Source organism: Natrix helvetica, assembly GCF_964273705.1.
Source record: "Natrix helvetica genome assembly, chromosome: 2".
NCBI lineage: Eukaryota > Metazoa > Chordata > Lepidosauria > Squamata > Natricidae > Natrix > Natrix helvetica.
This window is the reverse complement of record NC_138552.1, coordinates 207,213,219-207,230,446: the sequence shown is the minus strand read 5'-3', so window position 1 is coordinate 207,230,446 and position 17,228 is coordinate 207,213,219. Positions and strand designations below refer to the sequence as shown.

The following is a 17,228-nucleotide window of genomic DNA, read 5'->3' as shown; positions in this document are numbered from 1 at the left end:
CCTGCCCTTCACGAACTTCTGGTAGGCCTGATTTTTACCCTCCCCGAGCCTCTGCATGCACCCTGCACATACCTGCATCCAAAACCAGGCCACGGGGGGCTTCCTGGCAGGGGAAAGATGGGTGGGGCCATCCAGGAGTGGGATTTGGGAATTCTCTGAACTGCATAGAATCTTAGCTAGAGGTTCTCCTAAACCCCTGCAAACCCCCAGCAGGCCACCCCTGGAGGTACCACAACAAACTGTACTACATCATGATCGGCTGTAAGCTGAGAGTAACTACCGGTCCAATATCTGATTTTTTTAAAATATAAACGATGCATGCTTCAGTGGCTAGATGGCCTAGACATTGGTATTTGAACATAGACGTTTACATTTTATTGTATTTTATTGATCTAGATGAAATGTTAATATACATTGCTAGTCCGTGTATGATATGCCAGAATCACAAGACAGAGACAAATGTGAAGTTGGATTTCATCATTTTACCATCTCCATTATACAATCCATACTTGGCGCCACATATCTTCCTTCGTTTTTTGACTACAGTTAGGGAAACCAATACACTTAAATAAATAAATACATTTTAAGGAATATCTTCATAGCATCCGTGTCACTCAAATAAACAGCTGGAAATGATGGCTCGGACCTGGCTAAAGAGGCAAAATGTGAAATTCTTTCATAAAAGCTTCAAGAAGATTGCCCATCATTGCAAAAGTGTGTGACAATTTGTGGTAATTACATGGGGAAGTACATAGGGCTCATTTCAAGAATTATTTTCCTGTTTCATTTATTAAAATATTCCTATTTAAAATAAAGATATCAAAGGGGAAATGTTATTTTTCATTCATCCTTCATATATCTATAACACTCTCCTAATCAGTTAAGCAATTTAATCAAAACCTGAGAATGTTCACAGTACTTCATTACACCAAGATCAAGTTCATTCATAAGAACTTCCTTCCTTCCTTCCTTCCTTCCTTCCTTTCTTCCTTTCTTCCTTCCTTTCTTCCTTCCTTCCTATAATCTGATATCAGCTATAAAATTCTCCTTCATATATTATGTTTTATTAAAATATAAAGTTATCTAGATTAAAATCTATGTTCAGCATTTTGGAGCCTTATTTTGAAAATCAAATAATAAGAAAACATGAAAAATAATAAGGTATTGAAAAATAATATTTTATGTTTTATTTATTGCTTTGCTTTGCTTTGCTTCTCTTTGCTTTGCTTTGCTTTGATGTGCATAGGAATATTAACTTTGACTTCATGCAGCTTGTGAAACAAGGTTGACAAAAAGAAAGAAGCAAAGCTTGTAACAAGGGAACTTGCATTTGCTTCTGCATAGATCCAGTAAAGATAAAGGTTCCCCTCACATGTATGTGCTAGTCGTTCCTGACTCTAGGGGGCATTGCTCATCTCCGTTTCAAAGCCGAAGAGCCAGCACTGTCTGAAGACGTCTCCGTGGTCTTGTGGCCGGCATAGCTAAGCCCCGATGGTGCAAGGAACATTGTTACCTTCCCACCAAAAGTGGTTCCTATTTTTCTACTTGCATATTTACATGCTTTTGAACTGCTAGGTTGGCAGAAGCTGGGACAAGTAACGGGAGCTCACATTATGCGGCACTAGGGATTTGAACTGCTGAACTGCCAACCTTCTGATTGACAAGCTCAGTGTCTTAACCCCCCAAAATAGTGACAAATGAAGAAATTCAAAGATGATAAATATTAAAGTAGTGGGTCTTATGGGATAAGACTAAAGAAGCTGTACATATTTTGTTTGATTAGATGATTAACAGACAACAGGGAACCCACAAACGTATACAAAGCAAGGCAAATCTCTTTTATTCCTATGTTGTTCTGCTTTTGAGTGCATTGCCAACATGGGAGATTTGATCCAGATCTGTATCTTGTAAGGGTGTTCAGGAACATGTTTTTCATCCTTTGCCTCCTGTCTGCAATGTAAATTCACACTGAAACTAATATCATTATCTACAGCTGGATCAATAATATACAAACAAGAGATTTCAGTTTGCATGACTTTTAAAAAGCAGTAGGCAGAACTTGATCCTGAGAAAGCAAATCTCTAGTTACCTCGAAATGAACTGCAAAATTTCATAACTGTTTGACCATTTGATACTTTCTCTGATGTGGCATTGATTTTCTCTTTGAAGACTGAACCCTTCAGGCTTCATTTTATGCTCCCAGCTAAAACTGAGTTAAATATCATCCTGCATCAGTTAAAGTGAGCAAATCAGATGAAAACCAACTGAAGCAAAAATAAATCCATTCTGTTTGAATACAAACAGTTAAGTTAACAGGGTTATAGATCATACCATAAAAGATCAGATCCATCCCGTATATACAGGTGAAACTCAAAAAATTAGAATATCGTGCAAAAGGTCATTTATTTCAGTAATGCAACTTAAAAAGGGGAAACTAATATATGAGATAAGACTCATTACATGCAAAGCAAGATAGTTCAAGCTGTGATTTGTCATAATTGTGATGATTATGGCATACAGCTCATGAAAACCCCAAATCCACCATCTCAGAAAATTAGAATATTACATGCAATCAATAAAACAAGGATTGTACATAGAACAATATTGGACCTCTGAAAAGTATAAGCATGCATAAGTACTCAGTACTTGGTTTGGGCTCCTTTTGCAGCAATTACTGCCTCAATGCGGCGTGGCATGGACGCTATCAGCCTGTGGCACTGCTGATGTGTTATGGAAGATCAGGATGCTTCAATAGCGGCCTTCAGCTCTTCTGCATTGTTCGGTCTCATGTCTCTCATCTTTCTCTTGGCAATGCCCCATAGATTCTCTATGGGGTTCAGGTCAAGCGAGTTTGCTGGCCAATCAAGCACAGTAATCCCACAGACATTGAACCAGGTCTTGGTGCTTTTGGCAGTGTGGGCAGGTGCCAAATCCTCCTGGAAAATGAAGTCAGCATCCCCATAAATCTCGTCTGTAGAAGGAAGCATGAAGTGCTCCAAAATCTCCTGGTAGATGGCTGACCCTGGTCTTAGTGAAGCACAATGGTCCAAAGTCCTTTTTCTCACTGGTCCAAAGTCCTCTTTTCTGATGAGAGCAACTTTTGCATCTCATTTTGAAACAAACACGAGATCTCAGGGTCTCAGACATGAGACCGAACAATCATGTCGGTCTCAATCAGATCATGAGATCTCACTGTCTCAGACATGAGACCGAACAATGCAGAAGAGCTGAAGGCCGCTATTGAAGCATCCTGGTCTTCCATAACACATCAGCAGTGCCACAGGCTGATAGCTTCCATGACACACCACATTGAGGCAGTAATTGCTGCAAAAGGGGCCCAAACCAAGTACTGAGTACATATGCATGCTTATACTTTTCAGAGGTCCAATATTGTTCTATGTACAATCCTTGTTTTATTGATTGTATGTAATATTCTAATTTTCTGAGATGGTGGATTTGGGGTTTTCATGAGCTGTACGCCATAATCATCACAATTATGACAAATCACGGCTTGAACTATCTTGCTTTGTATGTAATGAGTCTTATCTCATATATTAGTTTCACCTTTTAAGTTGCATTACTGAAATAAATCCCTTTTGGGAGAGGGGGCGGTCTATAAATATGAATAATAAATAAATAATAATAATAAATGACCTTTTGCACGATATTCTTATTTTTCGAGTTTCACCTGTATACTGTATATTATTAAAGAGATTTTCACTTTCTTTTGCAGAATTGTATAGTGCAATCTGAGACTGACGGTGGTGAAAGATTGTGTTGTGTATTCATCTTGTAAAGTAGGAAGGTATATTATACACTACTCAATTGATGAATTTTCAAATCTGAACGGTGTAATCTAAATGTGACATGTTCTGTTATCTCCCCAAAATAAATTAACTGGTCTCAAGTCAGCTGTTATCCATGAGATTCATATCCCACCATAACCTGCATTTGTTCCAAGAAAATGGAATATGCTTGGACTTATGAAGAGGGGGAAAATGAGATGAAAGGAGGGAAAGATATTATGTTACTATCAGGTTAAGTGTTCTATGTAGCTGTATAGTTCTTACAAATTTATCTTTGCAGATTCTAGCGTAGAGTGTTAACTTGAACCCAGCAAATAATAGATCATTCCCATTATTGCCCATCTTGTGGGCAACAGTTAGAAAAGACTTCTTCTAAAACTCTAGATGATTTCATAAAACAAATCAGTAGTCCTTGATTTACAATCACAAATGAAATTTATGTTGTTAAGCAAGACAGTTGTTAAATGAGTTGTGCCCCATTTTATGACCATTTTTGCCAGGGTTAAGAGAATCACTTAAGTGAACCGTGTAATTGTTAAGTAAATCTGGCTTCCTCCATTGACTTTGCTTGTCAGAAGTTCCCTAAAATGGTTTGAAAATTACAAATTATAAGGTTGGCAAATGACAATCCCAGGACTGGGGAAGCCACAATCCAGAGGTAAAATTCAGCAGGTTCTGACAGATTCTGGAGAACCGGTAGCAGAAATTTTGAGTAGTTCGGAGAACCGGCAAATACCACCTCTGACTGGCCCCAAAGCGGGGAGGGAATGGGGCTTTTACAGTATCTTTCCCCTGGAATTGGGTGGGAATGGAGATTTTGCAGTATCCTTCCCCTGCCATGCCCATCAAGCTTCGCCCATAGAACCAGTAGTAAAACATTTTGAATTTCACCACTGCCGCAACTATCTTAAATATATGCCAGTTGGCAAGCACCCAAGGTTTGATCACATGACTGAAATGTTCATAAATGTGAAAACTGGTCATAAGTCCATTTTTTCAGTATTTTTGTAACTTCATTAAATGAATGGTTATTAATTGAGGGCTACCTGTGGTATATTACAATAGACTATATTCTATTTGGGGCTTTTTTTTTTCAATCTCTCTAATGCTGTGCCATTAAATGTGGTCTAAAATTCTCTCTCAGGGATGTTTCGTTAGAAACTTTTATGAGCAAGACATCCATGACAGTAGATCGCCATTACATGAGTCCACCTGAAATCAGTATTTTTGAACTTAGTAATTGCATTTCAAGAGTCTCTTGAACTCCTCCTTACCTCTGGGTCGATTCAGCTAAAGAACATAGCTATTTCAATTTTCAATTTTCCAAGCTTAGATCACAAATGTTTCATTTTCGAGACTCACAATCTCACTCTCCTGGGTATTTGGATTGAACACATCAACTCAAAAAAAAAGTCAAAAATCATTTGCTCATAGTTGCCTTGAAAAGCATTAAGATTTACCCTTATTTAAAAAATAGATTATTTTTTTCCTAGAGGATTCTGTACATAGAGACTCATAAATTAAAGAAAAAATATTATTTGCCCAGCAATAGTTTTATATCAGTGTTTTATAACACTGAATGCTTCTTTTTCAATATTTTCATTATTTTGCTGCAAACAATACTTCACTAAATACTAATAACTAACAAATTAATGCAAATGACCTGCTATGGAGAGTGAAACTTCATTTGGTTTTGAGCTGTATCAAGATATTCCCAGTTATATGTTTCTTGCCTTGCTGAAATACAATGTATTACACTTAACATGTAAAGCCAGGTAAAAAATTGTAATCCCAAATTATCCACATCTCATGAAATATTTTGAAGGAAAATAGCTAAGGGTGTAATTTGATTGCAGAAACAATGTCTTACAGCAATTGTCTCATTCTTTTAGGGCTGATGGGCAGATTTGAAATCTTACAAACATATTGTCCATACTCACATAAAATAACTTATGGGAGGCTTGACAAAAAGGCTACCTTGAAGAGCATAGCTAATTAAGAAGCACTGTAAAGAATGCTTACTTAAGAAGCACTTAAAAGAATGCTACTGTACCTGTTAATATTTCTAAGTCCTCAGCTACTCCTTATTAATCCATTTTTGTCCATTTTCTACACAGGTAGGCATACCTTTAAACAGCATTGAGCAGGATCTGAGCATCATGTTTATTTCTAACAAAATTACAGGATTTGCCTGGAACCTGATGAGCACCAAGATGAATTGCTGCAGATGTACCAGCATCTTAAGTACTAGGCTAATGATGTCAGTTGTAGAAGCTACACATTCTCAAAGTAGAAGCCGAGAAATAATGTCAAATCCTCATTGGGAGACAAGTTCTTTCTGCATTTGTGAAATCTTGACCTCAGAAAGGAGTATACTTAGGACTAGTGTATATGAATAAATGGAGCTCAAGAATTGATGAATCATAAATCAACTCCCAGATTTCATGATTTAGATCAGCAAAATATGGCAATTTTCCCTCCCGTTGCTTGTAAAGGGAGGGAAAGATTGTGTGGTATGGGGCAGGGGTGGGATTCTATTGGTTTGGACCAGTTCAGGCAAACCGGTAGCTCCGACCATCAGCTGAGAGCAAAGCAGTTCGCTCTGATGATGAAGTGAGCCCACCCGCCCATCCCTGTGCTTTACTCATCTTTATCTTCTCACCTGAGTCGCGTGGCAGAGCCGATTGCTGCACCTCAGCTGTTTTCCTGCCCAGCAGTAATGCGGAAGGTACTGTATCTCAAAACTGTGCACGCAAAGTGCACAATCACCAAACCGGTAGGATCCCACCACTGGTGTGGTGGTATGTTTTTTTTCAAAATTAACACTAAAGAAAGTTAACAACCATCTCTCCATCCCTGTTTCCATCTTGGCAGATGCTACCAGCAAATCAGCTGGTGATGAAGTATATCTTCTACATCGGAGTTAAGACTGCTTTGCTTACAAATCAACCAACTTACCAAACAATCAAGAATATATTCTGGTGGTGTCTATGGAGGTCTGTAGACTGAGAAGAAGTCTGACCTTGATGGCATCATCCAAAAAGCAACAAAAAGGACCTGGTCAAGTAGCTCCTTTCTTGGGAGTCTAACTGGCGAACTTTTGGATCCAAACTCATCACATTTTCCTGACTTATTACATTATCTTAAATTGGTCTGATCTATAAGGGGAAATAATGTTTCAACTTCTACCCTCAAAACGACCCTATAGAGCACTGCACACCAAGACAACTAAACACAAGAACAGTTTTTTCCCAAACGCCATCACCCTTCTAAACAAATAATTCCCTCACCACTGTTAAACTATTCACTAAGGCTCCATTACTATTAGTCTTCTCATCGTTCCTATCACCCATCTCCTTCCACTTATGACTGTATGATTGTAACTTTGTTGCTTGTATCCTTATAATTTTATTGATATTGATTGTTTCCTGATTGCTTATTTGTACCCTATGACTATCATTAAGTGTTGGTTGTACCTTATGATTCTTGACGACTGTATCTTGTCTTTTTATGTAAACTAAGAGTATATGCACCAAAGACAAATTCCTTGTGTGTCCAATCACACTTGGCCAATAAAGAATTCTAATATGCCTCCCACTGAGAGAAGTGAAAGGAAGAACACCAACAGAAAGATAGAGATAGAATAATGTGGCACTTCAAGCCTGACAGGTTATTATAGAAGTAATAGTTTGACTACACAGTATTCTTTGTCTCCAAGCCATCCTCTTGCATTCTTGCATCAAGAATGATGATCCATGGAATATAAGCTAGGCAGAACTACAGCCCTGAGGAAGATGAACTGGTACACTAAACTGGTACATTTTTTTTCCTGAATGCCATCACTCTGCTTAACAACTAATTCCCACAACACTGTCAAATAATTTACTAAGACTGTATTACTATTTTTCTTCTGTTCCTTCCTAGTACCTATCTCTCCCCACTTATGACTACAACCATGTTGCTTGTATTTTTCAATTTATATTGTTTTTATTTGTTTCCTAGTGCGATTTGATAGCTTATTAATAACCTTGACTATCACTAAGTGTTGTATCTTTTTATTCTTGATGAATGTATTTTATTCTCTGTATGTACACTGAGACCATATGCACCAAAGACAAATTCCTTGTATGTCCAATCATACTTGGCCAATAAAAAATTATATTAATTCATGTTAGACCAACATCAAAAATCTGTCACTAATCACCTAAAAATGTTCATGGAGTATAGATTGATGAAGTTTACCTGGTCACAATTGTTTCAACAAGTATGCTGGTCATTTTCTTCAATGAATCCAGTGTACCCATTGTCTGTTCTGAGCCTGTCAGTTTGTTTTTCCCTTACATTTAAACAACAGCAGATGTTGGAAGGCAAATATAAAATTCATTTACTTACCTATCTTTTATCTGACTATTCTTATTCCTTGAGGAGCTTAAGGTGACTTACATGAAAGTCTTCTCTAGATTTCTTCTTTACAACAACAGTCTTGTGAAGTGAGTCATGCTGAAAAATAAAAAAATGACTCAAAGTCAATCAGCTCCATGGTGAAGTGAACAACTAAATTGAACTTTCCCCAGTTCCAGTTCAAAATTTAAATCACAGCTCTCCTTGCATCTTTTGAGAAGATTCTACAATCGACTGGTCTAGAATAGCAACACAAGGTAATGGTATATCTATTCAGCTATGCATAGCTATTGCAGTCTTTAGAAAACTGAAGGATTACCGTATATTCTGAACATTCCTGAAACATATGAGGTAGTAGTGGTAATGCATTTATCATAAAACTCAGAGTAACCATTGTTTAATCAGGACACATATTCCAACAGGCTAAATTATCTGAAGGGTGGGTAGGTGGTTGAGATTCTTGATATCAAAGTTCTTGCATTCAAGAGTTTTCTTTTCTACATTCAGGATTAGCTCTATAGAGCCAGGAGGTGATTTGGCTCAGATTCCAGACTCTTCAGAATTACGTTTTCAAAAAGCTGTAACAGGTCAATGTACAAAGAGAGCATGTACACTGATTGTGTCAATATAGAATTAGTCATGCATAATGTGTGCCAGCAGACAGTCTATATTTATTACTTCTCTGTTAAAGTTTCTCAGTGAGGCCTTTCCAAGCCTGGTTCCCTCCAGTGGCATTTGGATTATAATTCCCATAATCCTAATTGTCCGGTTGAATTGACTTTATATATAAAGATTGGGTGCATTTATTTGCTTGGAATGGCTGTTTAAAAAAAGAACCTGTCAGATTAGGTATAGAAGACAATAGATTTGGCAAAGATTGCTTTCTCTATGTATGTACATCCAATCTGCAAAAGGATTCTTTTTCTCATGAGCAGTCAGGCCTTGGTGCTCCCTGAGCTTCATTGTTTTTTCTTGCAAACATTTCATTACCCAAACTAGGTAACATCATCATGAGGTAACGAAATGCCTGCAAGAAAACAACGGAAGTTCAAAGAGCACCAAGGGCCTCTCATTTCAACCCTGAGCTACAAATGTTCTCCTTATTGATTCTTTTTCTCAGCTGAATAAGAACAAGTTAAAATTAATGCTTACGTGTGGTTTCTAAGGCTCCATAAGTTCACTCAGTATGTAGTGTCTGATTTCTTGCCTATTAACTAAGTGTCAATTTCCAAGGCTGATAATAATGTGCATCTACTGGAAGCATTTCAATAAATCCATGTGTAAACTGAAGGAAAATCAAGGGAAACGGAGGCAATACTGCCTCTGATTCATTTTCCATGCAGGTAACGCCAGTCTGCAAGAGAGGATCTCTTCTATTCATAGAGGCCCTCTGAGCAAATTGAAACCCTGGCCTTCCCAAACTTTGGAATCGCATAGCCAATCTCCAGAGGAGAATGCCTTACATTGCAGAAAGCTTCCCTGTATCCCTGAAAATAAGACCTCCCCAGATAATAAGCCCAATATGACTTTTGAACACATGCACTAAAATAAGCCCCCCCTAAATAAGCCCTCCCCAAAAATATTGCAACACAGCAACAGCCATGAGGTGACTAGGCTTGCCGCCTCCTGCACCTCAAAAATAATAAGACCTCCCCGAAAATAAGACAAAGTGCTTATTTCGGGGGTCAAAAGAAAATAAGACCCTGTCTTATTTTCAGGGAAACATGATACCTGGACGCTTTGTTAAACCCTGAAGGAGCTTATTTATAGTCTCTTACTCCTCCCACAATGCTTAAAAAACCCAATTATTCTCTCATGTGACTTGACTCCTAGAGGCTTCATTCACATGGTCATGTAGTATTTAGCAATAATAGGAAGTGGATTGCCTTTGCCTTTTCTGGATTTTATTTTATGTTTCCATTTTCTACCTCCCAGCTATTTGTGCCGATGGTTTCTTATCCATGTATGAAGCAGATCCAACTCTGCTTCGCTTCTTCTGTTCAAGTCCCTAAGCTGAACTTGGGACATCTGCCCCCCTAAAAAATAGTGATTTTGCTCAAAATGCACTGATAATACAACCTGGGCACTTTTAATACTAGCAGTTATCTATGCTGATATAACATCTCTGATATCCTAAAATTTATTTCTGAAAAAGTGTGAACACAAGAAAGGTAGGATTTTTTTCACATAAAGTGTGAATGCCCCAACACTGGAAGTCTTTAAGAAGATGTTGGATAACTATTTGTCTGAAACGGTATAGGGTTTCCTGCCTAGGCAGGGGGTTGGACTAGAAGACCTCCAAGGTCCCTTCCAACTCTACTATTGTATTGTATTGTATTATAAAGTGTTCTCAAAAATATGCCCAGTTCACATTTCTGCCAGCCCATTGAAAATTTGGTCCAGACAAACAGAACCCCGGTATTTTTCGAAGTATAAGACGCACTCCCCCCCCCCAAAAAAAAAGTGGCTGAAAATTTGGATGTGTCTTATACTCCGAATGTAGCCCCAGCCACCTGCCAGCCCCCACCCCTCAGCCTTCACGTTCCTCTTCCTGGCTGCAGAGATTGCCACAGACAATGGCTTGCGTTTTTGGGCTCGTGCTTTCTCGCTCACAACCAGCGAACTAATGTGCTGAAGCTGTGCTGAAAGATGCTAGCCAGATGAATACTTGGTAGGCAGAATTTTTTTTCCTATTTCCCCCCCCCCAAAAAAAAACTAAGGTGCATCTTATACTCCAAAAAATACGGTAATGATGTTTGTAACACTTCATTTAAGATGACAGTAACACAGGGGTGTCCAAACTTGGGAACTTTAAGACTTGTGGACTTCAACTCCCAGAATGGCATGGCTGGCTGGGGAATTCTGGGAGTTGAAGTCCACAAGTCTTAAAGTTCCCAAGTTTGGACACCCCTGCAGTAACAGAATCTTGCATGTATGAAAATACAACTTCCTTCCCTTGCTTTTACTTTCTCCCCAACTCTTCTGAGACATTTCTACCCCTACTCCTCCTTCTAACTCAGATTTTGTTTATCATTGTCTAAACTACAGCTTTTCTTCCTGTCCTCCAAGGTCATTTTTTTTAAATGCTGTCTTTTTTCGTGTACAACTCAAGGAGGCAAACATACCAATATTTCTTCCTTCTTCCATTTTCCCCACAGCAACAACCCTGTGAGGTAAGTTGGGTTGAGAAACAGAATGACTGGCCCATGATCACCCAGCGAACTTTCGGGCTTAATGTGGGACTAGAACTCACAGTCTCCTAGTTTCTAGGACAGCACCATAACCACCACAGTGGCTTTCTATATACCATTACAATTTCCAACAACCACTGCTTTTTTTCAGTACACTCTTCAGGGAGGCACAATCTCATATATGCATACATTTCAGTTGTGCCCTTCTTTATATCAGCATGGCAACATAAAGAAATAAATCATGAGTGTCACAGTTTACCACTTTGCTTTCTGCGTGGGAAAACCGCTTTATTCCTGTATGAAACAAGCAGAACCAGTGATACTACATCCCACCACATGCAAAATATACAAACAAAACACAAACACTGAGGTAAAGCCTGCAGCAGTATTTTAATCATTGCTAGAAGGTGATAGTTCTTAAGTTTAGGCCTTGGAAAACAAACTTCTTATGAGGAGTATAATCATTTTTAGTATTGACTGTTAAGTATTTTGATTATTTAATTAATTGGTTGTTAAGTCATTTTCAACTCCTAGCAGCCATATTAAAGCAGAGAACTGGGTCTTTCTGCCATGAGTCCTAAATAGGGAACCTTTTCCTGGTAATCTGTATCTCAAGAAAGAACTGGGCATTGAGTTGTTCAATGATCCATCCATTTGTTTTCTTAGCTGTCTACAGTATTCTCAGGAATCTTCTCCCACATCAACGTTCATACTGCTTCTTAAGGTTCAATTTTAACTTTCACTGAGTGTCACAGAGAATACCATGACTTGCATGATTCCAAACTTTGTAGGTGTAGACACATCGTAGCATTGAATACCAATTCCAAAAACTTTGTGGCTGTATTCTACTGACTTCTAGTCCCATTTTAGTCCCATTTTTTCCCTGAGTTCTTTTAGTTTTAGTACTAGGGCTTGCAGATCAGGAATAAAATGCTACTAGTTCGGACCAGTTTGCCGGTTTTTACTGGTAGTAAAAATGCTACCTGTTCACCCAAACCGGGCGGGAAAAAAATGCTTCTGGTTTGGGCAAACCGGTTTTTCCGACGATTAGTCGTGACACGTGATTTATATTAGCTAGAAAGCAGGATTTCCTACTTCTAGCTAATCTAAATCGTGTGGCACAGCAGATTCCTCCCCTCGCTGTTCGCTTACCTTTGCAGGTGCACTCTGCACATGCACGGAGGGTCCTGTGCATGCATGGAGGTGGAGGAGGCTCATGCACTCACATTGCAAAGGTAAGTGGATTTCACCCCTGTTGCAGATACTTTACATTTTCAGCTATCAGGGTAGCTGATTATTGCTATTTATTGATGTTTGTTCCTCTAGTTTTGTAGGAGATGACTAGGCTGAGCCTGAGGGAGGGGTCAAACATGTCATCAGCCATGAGTCCCTTCTTGCTTATAAGACATCTAATTCCAGCCTACTTTGAATTCCAGTGACTCTTATCTAACACCAATTTGCTTGGACTGATAGTAGTTCAGATTCTTGTAAAGAGCTTAAGCTTACAATAAAGCTTTATACCCATTTGAACTGCCTGAATCTCCTGATTTCCCTGGCACTTGACAGTTTTAAAACCATGCTTCTCTTCTTCCAAACTAACTTCCCTTCAGCATACAGATTGAATAAATAAAGGGAGAATATGCAGCCTTGTTGCACTCCTTTACCAACCTGGAACCAGTCAGTTTCACCGTGTTCTGGCCTGACTGTGACTTCCTGATGAGTATGCAAGTTTCTCATGAGGATAATGAAATGTTCGAGGATTCCCATTGGTCTGAGCACTTTCCACTGCTTGACATGATCAACACAATCAAAGACTTTTCTATAATTGATGGAGCACATACTGATTTCTTTTTGGCATTGTTACTTTAAGGTAAACATAATTTCAAAACACTGTAGGACATAGCCAACTTGCTTGAATGATAGTGGTAGATACTATTCTAGTGCCACTAAGCTGTGTATTCAAAGTGCATGCTCAAAATCCTCTTTTGAAATGACAGCCTGAATTCTCAGAGAGCTTTTCTACGTAGAATAGACCCATTTGAGATATCTGAGAGGTATTTTTTCCAGCTAGTTCTTAGGATGTCATCACACAAATGTAGCAGTTTGGGGGGGAAAACTTTGTAAACCGTATTGTGTCCAATCAGAATTCACCCACCTCAACATTTGCACTCTGGGAGAAACTGCTGTGATCCTTCTTTTATTTATTTGTAATGCTGCCTAATTCTAGGAAATATGTGGGATGGAGGTTTTTCAATGGCAATATCTCGCTATGGAAAGATCTCACCTTAGAAATCAGATTGATCCCTGCAGTTTCTGCCTTTTGGAAAGTTTTGAAATCTGAATTATTGCAGAGGGTCCATAGCAGGTATGACTATCCAGGATTGTTAGATACTATTTTATGTTTAGTGGTTTCATAATCTGATATACTATTTAATCCTACGATAGATGTTTTAATACCAACTGCTTTCATTTTTTTTATTGTTGCTCTTAATTAATTCAGAGAATCAGCTTGATTACAACGGGTATACATTTGATAAAATAAATGAGAGATAGAGGAAAACTCTGGTTGATTCATATTTCAATGCGAACTTATCAATAGATTTTTTCTATCAGGGTATATGGAATAGAAAGTTGGTCTCTGACAGAAAGCCACTTGAAGAGACTAGAAGCATTTGAAATGTGGATTTACAGACAGCTGTTACAGTTAAGCTGGGTTGACAAAATCAGAAATGAGGAGGTAGAAAGCCAAGGGAAATCATCAAAGCCATTAAAAAGCAAAAGGTAGACTATTTTGGACATGTGATGTGACATCTGGAAAAATATGCCATACTTCACTTAATCCTCCAGGGAAAGATTGAAGGCAAATGAGGTCTAGGCAGAAGAAGAACATCATGGCTTCAAAATCTAAGAGACTGGTTTGGACAAAACTCAGCAGCACTTTTTCATGCGGCTATCAATAAAAATAGGATTACCAACATGATCGCCGATGTCCGATAATGGATATGGCACAAGAAGAAGATCAGGGCATTAGCACTTAAACATTACTTTGCTTGTGAGAAGCCAATGGTGAAGGTAACAAATGGTGATCACATGACCCTGGGACACTGCAATCATCATATACATCATATACTATATATGTATATATACTATATATATATATATGCCAGTTACCAAGCACTAAAATTTTATCATGAGACTGTTGGATGCTGGAACAGTCATAAAGTGGGAAGACCAGTTGTAAGACACTTTTTTCAGTGCTGTTATTAACTTTGAATGCTTGTTAAAGAAAACAACCGATTGTAAGTCAAGGATTGTACTACATGTAATTAGAATTGATATTCAGTTGATGATGGGGAAGACACTAGAAAACTATTGTCAACTGAAGGAGACAATGAGTAGCCAAGTTGGCAATTAAGCTTACCGGTAATTCATACAATGGGCTAAAATATAATGTGATGTGTTTAGTTATGGCTTAGCTTGTGCAATAGCTAACACAGTGGCTTGGAAACTTGGGTTTATATAGTTTTAGGTAATGTTTAAAGCCACCAATTAATCTTTTTTTTTCAATACACAATGGTTGAAACAAACTGGCTAAGTGTAGTAATGCATAGTCCAACTAGGTATAGTTCTATTTACAAGAAAGGAAAAATATATTCAATTTGAATAACAAACAGTGTTGTGTTATCCAGGAAAATGGCCTTCCCATCGCTCTCCTATGTTGCATAGAGTCCCTGTAAATGAACTAGTATATAAATTTAGTAAATTTAGTAAATGAGTCTAATTATGCTTTGATACCTAGGAGGTAAGTATATTGTCTAGAATTTCTATTAAGCCACCTAGAGTAACCTTATAGGGGAGATGGGGGGCATAAAAACATTAATGCATAAATATAAATTTTAAAAAATGTTAAATTTTTACTAAGCCTTGAAAAATAAGAGATAAAGAGAACCGTAACTTTGACCAACCACTGTGGCAGAATTCTCTGAACACTTCAGAGATTGCCAAGCTAAACCAACATGTGATAAAAATTGGCCCTGGACCTATTTAATTAAGTATTACCTAGGGAAATGATAGACAGATACTTGATAATCTTTACAAATATAATTAAGCCTGTACCATATTCCAACCTTATAGAAATAAGGTGAGTTTTACAGAAACTAAATTAACACAGATTCAATTTTATGCCATGTTTTCCCTGAAGTTTTAAGAGGTTTTATTGTTAGTCCCTTGGCAATTTTTTCCCCTTAATGATTTACAATGTATTGTCTAATCAGGAGATGGTTCCACTAAATTCCTTGGGTTTACCACAAAGAAATATAATCTGCTTCCTCTCCAAGTTCTTAGAAAATATCCATTCCAATATTTAAATGTTCTGCATACCACTTAAAAGGTTTTCTACGATGTGATATTATGTCAGTAAACACATTTCCAATTAATCATTTAGTCTGAATGGTCCAAGAGACCATTTGATACTAGGTTGCCAAGCAATTAAGGCAACAATGAACTTTTCTATTGAGGCATTATGTGGTGAGTTTGATTTCCTTAGTGGGGTTGTGTGGACCCAGCCATTATGGCTAGTAAATTGAAATTTATTTTTTCCTCTGATATATGAACTCGGTCACTGAGCTCATTCAAGAAAATATGCTTAAAACAAATCATAAATTAATGCCATGTATGACTGCCTCTATCAAACAACTTTAAACCCACTAGGTTCAAGTCAATTTGGGAGCTGGCAGATGAAAGAAATGTTTGCAAAGCCGTGTCAGCCTACGTCAGAGTTGTCTCTCCATAAGATCATTTTTAAAATGAAAAAAAAAAGTTGCCTCAAGTTGGAGCCTGTTGGCTTGCTAATTTGCTATATTTTCTTTCCACACACCTGCTTAAAAAGTATGCAGTACTTACCAAGGTGAAAAGTAACTTAATGGTCTTCTCTGTTTAAAGGCAGCTTTACATGTGCACATGGTTTCAAAGTTGGATAATACTTCAACACCAAAGCAGTGGACTTAGTTCTGTGTTCATTCATAAATAACTGAAAAGAAATATGAGGTTCAATGTATCATTTCCCTGAGGTGAGTTTCATAAGAGAGCATGTTAGTGGAGTTTTAACTCTATTATTCCCTGCCGTGGAAAAGGAAGTACTTCTCTTCCCCCCCCCCCCCAATCCCTTACATTTCCAGTGAGTACTATTCCAGAAGTCTGTTTTCTAGAGCAGGGGAAAAATGTTTCCAAAATCAACACCACAACTGACAGAAGGGCGGAACCTGCCTGCAGCCCTTACGGAAAAGGGATCACTGAAAATTAGACAGACAATTCCTGGGGAGAACTTAAGTTATAGCCAGTTGTTTTTCAGAAAATGTACAAATACAGCAAACATCCTACCAGGAAAGAAAACGTTACCTACTTTGACAGGATCGTCTGAATTGCAACCAGTCTTCTCATGTTGAAAGAAAAGCAGAAGCATGAGATATTAAAATGTCTCTCCCATTGAGTGATTCCTGCCACACGTGTGCTTGTATTTTCAGCTCTGATGAGATCTCCTTGCTGGCAGCTACCAGGAGGCTGATACAACAGGAAAATGAAGACATGTCATGGCTGAAAAATAAAGTACTAGCACCACCATATGCTAGAGGCTGGAAAATTGATCACAGCCCAGAAAAAAAAATACCCTGCTCATCCAATATTCACTGTTTCTCTTTTCTTTTAAACGTGTGGATGTTTTTTTTTTTAAAAAAATGCAAATGCAGGTAAAGGCAATGTAAAGCAATATGGACAGGATTACTAATTTGCCAGGAAAATCCTAAACTGGTCCATCTGAATTTCCCTTCCCATG

General features: G+C 38.1%; 1 protein-coding gene across 1 annotated transcript in view; it reads right to left on the bottom strand.

Moving 5' to 3' along the window:
- The window catches only part of ESR1 (estrogen receptor 1), a 271,225-nt gene extending 254,351 nt beyond the window's left edge, over nucleotides 1-16,874 (bottom strand). Inside the window, exons 1-2 of the mRNA XM_081945653.1 lie at nucleotides 16,800-16,874; nucleotides 8,250-8,306 (exon numbers count right to left, since the gene is read on the bottom strand). Of these exons, the coding sequence (XP_081801779.1) occupies nucleotides 8,250-8,306; nucleotides 16,800-16,859 (117 nt within the window). The 5' untranslated portion in view covers nucleotides 16,860-16,874. The remainder of the gene's footprint in view (nucleotides 1-8,249; nucleotides 8,307-16,799) is intronic.
- Between the last annotated feature and the right edge of the window lie 354 nt (nucleotides 16,875-17,228).